This window comes from Micromys minutus, assembly GCF_963924665.1.
Source record: "Micromys minutus genome assembly, chromosome: 30".
NCBI classification, from domain to species: Eukaryota; Metazoa; Chordata; class Mammalia; order Rodentia; family Muridae; genus Micromys; species Micromys minutus.
This window is the reverse complement of record NC_137965.1, coordinates 31,458,788-31,464,707: the sequence shown is the minus strand read 5'-3', so window position 1 is coordinate 31,464,707 and position 5,920 is coordinate 31,458,788. Positions and strand designations below refer to the sequence as shown.

Here is a 5,920-nt window from a genome sequence, read left to right as displayed (position 1 = left end):
TGCATTATATATTCTGATTACTATAAAGAGATAACCCAAAATTTCAGTTACAATGGCATAAGTACCTATCAATATACTCATATAAAATAATAAATGTGATATTAAGAATTAAATAATACCAAAGAACACTATAGATTTATGAGTAACTCCTGTCTTGATCTGTTGTTCCAAATGCCTTCTGTTCCATTGTCATCTCTTTTTTTTTAATGTCTTCTTTTGATGTTGCAGAGAGAAGGGAAGTGTGTCTCTCCAAATTAATTAAGTCCTCCCAGGACACAAAGTGCAATGTACATCTTGCTTTGGAACTGATGTGTAAATTATAGATATTCAGATCTCATGCACCTATTCTGGGAAGTGCTTAGTCAAGAATCCTCAGTATATTCTATGGAGTATGTAGAAGCCAAACTGCTTGATATCCACCATCTTAGTTTCTCTGGTAACTTTATCCTGTAACCTAATTTTACCGCCATTAGCCTTAACCACTCACTTCACCTAAACAGGAGTTTCTCAGACTGTCTCCCTCACACACTTTTCAAATCTTACTACTTTATTGATTGTGTTTTAGATGCGTGTACTATGTGTACATAGATACATGTGCTGTTACACCCATGTGGAGTCAGAGGACAAGTTGAGGAACTAATTTCCCTACGGATGCCATGTAAATGAAATAAATGGCTGAAGTTCTTGGGTTTTAGATAGTAATATAGTTTTTTTTTAGTTATTTAAAATAAATTAGGGAATTCCATTAATTCCTAAGTGATGTTAACTTAGGTGAGCCCTAGACTCAGGGAGAGCTAAGCTTTTGACCTGTAACTCAGTCCACAGAGACATCAGAGTAGTAAAAATACTTTTGAATGTTCTCTAACCTGGACAGATGAGATCTATACTTGAGAGAAGTGGGGAAAACACTGCAATGAAAATTGTATACTGTCACATTGCCTTTCAAGATACCCTAAATGTATCAGAGGAAATTGCCTGTGTGTGTTTGTTCAAAATGAAACAAGATTCTGTCTCTCCCTCTGTCTGTCTGACTGTCTGTCTCTCTTTCTCTCTCACACACAAATGCATAAATATATATTGGTATAAATGATATATAGATAATATATAAACAAGTGATTATAAATTTAGATATAGAAAAATAGTGTTTTTAAGTTTCTAAAGTAGTAGGTTTTTTTAGCCTTTCTAATAGTCTTATAGTATTATTAAATCTCATCATTTTCTCTGCTGTATGCTATCTTTCTACTGTCCTGAGAGAGATTATTGTCCAAGGTCCATTATCTATGTTAATCTATTCAACAACTGTGTTCAAGTGAAAGTCACTTAACCATCTGTTTTTTACTTCACTCCTGACATTTATATATGTATACCAAATGAGACACACACAATTCAAGATTCAATGCTAATGTCTAAGAACTTGGAAAAATGCACAATGTTTCCCTAAATTTGTGGAGTACCATATGCAGAACCATCCATGTAATAGTGGTATAATCCCCATTGTATAAATTACTACAATTACAGTTATCTATTCAATGGACGGAGAATTAACCTGTTTCAATTTCATGGCTATTGTGAATACATCAGAGTGAACATGGATAGTTCTCTACAGTAGATAACGTTTGCTCTGTCCTCATTCTTCACATTCTTTGTATGTGCAAAATTGATTCTTTTTTGTCTTGTTTAGTAAATACTCTGTATTTACATTTGAGATGTTATCCCTTTACCCTGCCCTGCTCCCATCCCCTCTCACCCTCCATTTGCCTTCACAAAGTGTACTTTCTCCTGATCTCCATCTCAGGCAAATGAATGGAACTAGAGACTATCATCCTGAGGGAGGTAACCCAGTCACAAAAGAACACATATGGTATGCACTCAATGATAAGCAGATACTAGCTCCAGAAAGCTCTGAATACCCAAGAAACAACTCACAGATCATATGAAGCTCAAAAAGAAGGAAGACCTAAATGGGGATGCCTCAGTCCTTCTTATAACAGAGAACAAGACTCTTATGGGAGGAAATGCAAGGTCAAATAGAGGAACAGGGACTGAAGAAAAGATCACTTAGAAGCCGACTCACCTGGGCATCCAACACAGGTGCAGTCACCAAATCTAAGCACTATAGCTGATCCCAAAAAGTACTTATTGGCAGGAATCTGACAGAGATGCCCCTCAGGGACTATGTTAGAGTCATATGGATACAGCTGAGCATGCTTGCAGCTACCCATAAGTCCGAACTTGGTACTACAATAAGGTTACAAAATTGATTCTTTACATAGAAAGTTCTATAGAAATATCACAGTCTAATAAGGCTTTTAATGAGCATCCATAGTGTATCAGAAATTGACTCATGATTGGTCTCACAGCAAATGGACATTGGAATAACCCAAGGAATTATGGGAGAAACGTAGGCTTCCATTGCTTAATTTGTCAAACTAAAATGTCCTTGGTCAAACAGGAATAAACAGAATTACAGATAACACACTGATTGCTTTCTGATGTCAGCACAATTTTACAACTGTGAAAGCATGTAGTGTAATGGACCCCTGGGAATACAGCTAACAATTTCCTGATCTCCCCTGTACTCTCCCTCTCCATACCCAATGACAACACTAATTCAGAACTTAGATTTTCCCGAAGGAAACAAGGAACATTTGTTCTAATTTCTGTTCGACTACTCACTATGAACTAAAAAACTCTTGGGTATCATCATAAAAACATGTTGATTTGCGCTGGGGATAAATGTTTTTTAAAGTATTCCAGAATCTTCATACATACATGCCAACAACAACACAGATGACAAAGTAATGGACTCTCTGAGGCATTTCAGGACCAGACCCTGTCCCTTTATGAGCTCTGATTTCTGCCCTCCTTCAGCAATCTGCACAGCACTTCCTGGAAAATATGGACAGGAAGCCATTTCTTTGTATCTGTTTTATTAAACAAATACACTGCGAAAATCTTCAAGGGAAAGGAGAATCAGTACCTGTTCAGCATCTTGCCTTCACCTCTCTGAGCAACCTGATCCTTGATGTGACTGGGCAGGTGAGATTTCCCCAGCTTCATGTTTCCGCTTAAAGTTCTCTTCTCCCTCCTAAGGTCTAGAGTGTTCTGAAACCAACATTCATAATTAGAATGAGTTTTCTTTGTCTCCACAGTTTATCTAACTTTGTCAATTATTTCACTGTTCTAGAGAAATGTCTATTTCATATTTCAGCACCCATCTGAAAATGTCCTTTAATGTGACTTCTATGTGTGATATGGGAGATTTTTAGATCTTGGATAGAAATTTATTCTTCCTATTGAAATCAAAATAAAACCAAATAAGTTGCAGACTAAACAGGAACATTAATAAACTTGAGTTTTCAATTATTCACATATACAAAGACTTTAACAGACATGATAGGAATGTGTTTGTATTGTGGTTGAAGAAAGCTGGACATCTTACTGATTTTAGAACCCATTCCTTAAATAAATAGCTTAAGTTTGAATATTTGTGAATTAATGATATGTATGGATTCCTTAGATGTTTCCCTACATAGATGCCATATGTGTGTATTAATATTCTTCCTTATGAACAGAAACCTACTGACTTTTTCAGAAATATTCTGTATTCTATCATGATGATGGGTAGGGTAAAAAAAATTCAATGCAGGTTTCTTTATAACATTTTTATAACGATCTTCATTCAAGTTCTTTTATAAAGAATAAACACTAAATATGAATTATCATCTATAAATATTTCACACATTTATATACACTGGTGTTTTGACTACATGTATGATTGTGAAGGTCTCACTTTTCTGGAATAAAGGTTACATATAATTGTGAGGTATCATGTGGACTCTGGCAATTGACTGTGTGTCCTGTGGAAGCTACTGCTTAAACCACTGAGCCATCTCTCCATATTATGGAATATATATTTATTTTATGCATGTGACTATTCTGCCTGCTATCATGATTAAAAATATGAGAAAATACAGAGCCTCAAATATAAGCAGAAGGCATTAGATCTAGAACCATCTCTCCTATAACAAATTTATAATTTTAACACATTGTAATGAGGATCAATATTGAACTCTAACAGCAAAAATACATTCCTGTATATGAATGTTCAAGCATACAGATGAAGAACCAATAATGTGTTAAAATATGTGTCATGTTGTTGAACAAGAGAAAAACAGTAGCATCACATGCACAGTTTTATCATAAGGGAAGATAAAGTAAAATAATTTTAAACAATATTCTGGGATAATGTTTATGCAGGGTTTCTTCAGAGAAAACTCATGTGACAAAGCAATGACACCTTTCTTTGGATACAAAACACTGCAAATCAATTGAAACTCTCAGATAGTTGAGAATATTCTTGAAGACAGAGTTGTTGCACATGATCATAACCCAAGGAAGCATCTCCATGTTGACTCAAAATAAAACCCTGAAAACCACAGAGGAAATGGCTCTTCAGGTCCTTTTGCTGTGCCAGGCTGCGGTTGGGACTGTAGGCAACATCCTTCTGTTTGTCCACAATTTCTCTCCAATTCTCACTGACTCTCAACCGATGCCCGTTCATGTCATCATATTAAATGTAGCTGTTGCCAATATCTTCATTCTCCTGCTCTTGACATTTCCAAACCATAGGGCAGTTTTGGCTCCAAGGATGCCTCCAACTGACCTCACATGTAAACTTATGTATTTTTTTCACATGGTAGCTCGAAGCACAAGCATGTGCTCCACCTGTGCCCTGAGCAGCTACCAGTTTGTCACTCTTGTTCCTGGTAACTGGGCTAGAGTCTTGGTCAGAGAAATATCCACCAAGGTTGTAATATATTCTAGTTACAGTTGCTGGTTGTTCAGTATCTTAAATAATGCTTACATTCCAATGAATGTCAGTGGCCCACAGAAAACACACAATGACACTGATTTTAAAGGTAAGTGGGTCTGCTCCATCTCGGGTTTCAGTGTTGGCATGATCTTCTTACGGTTTGCCCAGGACATTTTATTCATCAGCATCATGGTCTGGACAAGTTTCTCCATGGTTATTCACCTAAACAGACACCACCAGAGAATGCACTACATACACAACCCCAATCAGAAGCTCAGAGCCTTTGCTGAGACCAGAGCATCCCACACTATCCTGATGCTGGTGGTCACATTTGTGAGCTTTTATCTTCTAGATTGTATTTGTACATTCTTCCATGTTTCTTTTGTGAACACTCGTTTCTGGTTGAGGCATGTCAAAGAGTTTCTGACCGTAAGCTTCCCCACCATTTCTCCCTTACTGTTGCTCTTTAGGGATCATAAGGGTCCTTGTTCCATACCATTCATTATGAGGCTACAAAGCCATTTGAGTTGAGTAGGCAGTTTGGAGCAAGAGTGAGGTCAAGATGTGTCCAAACCCTGAGAATCTAAGTCTGAGTCAGGCACGATTGAGACTGCTCTCTTCTTGCTCTGGACCTGGATGCGCTATTGTACATAGCCTTTACACCATCCATATCTGTCACACTTGACATAGTCATGTACTCTGACAGGTTTTGAATTAAACTTCCTATCACCTTAGTAAAATATGTCGAGCTAGCATTTGGAATTCTTCTTCATGAACCTGAAGAATTTCAAGAGCCTCAGCCAATCATAACGATGTACACTCACCCCATACCCTCCCCACTTATCAAGGTTCCTAAGCTTTGTTTGCCCCTAATAAAGAAAGCTATTTCACTGAAAAGTGTCTCTGGTGGAGGCTGTTTCTTCCCTATTCACCTTAGCTGAGCTCCTGTTAACCCAACTACATGGCTAAGCTTTGTTCCTTCCAGTAAAGGAGGTGGTCAGTGGTACCAGGCACCCAATGAAGAATCAGCAGGACCCCTGGTTCAAACAGGACCGGATGAGTTTATCCCAAAGGACCCATGTCTCTATAATCTGCGGGCCCCAA

The 5,920-nt window shown here is 37.5% G+C and overlaps 1 protein-coding gene across 1 annotated transcript; it reads left to right on the top strand.

Moving 5' to 3' along the window:
• Window positions 1-4,408: 4,408 nt before the first annotated feature.
• LOC308439978 (vomeronasal type-1 receptor 4-like) lies at window positions 4,409-5,347 on the top strand (the record flags this gene model as incomplete). Its single annotated transcript, XM_080941911.1, has 1 exon — window positions 4,409-5,347. One exon carries the CDS (start codon window positions 4,409-4,411, stop codon window positions 5,345-5,347), a length of 939 nt encoding a protein of 312 aa, XP_080798037.1.
• Between the last annotated feature and the right edge of the window lie 573 nt (window positions 5,348-5,920).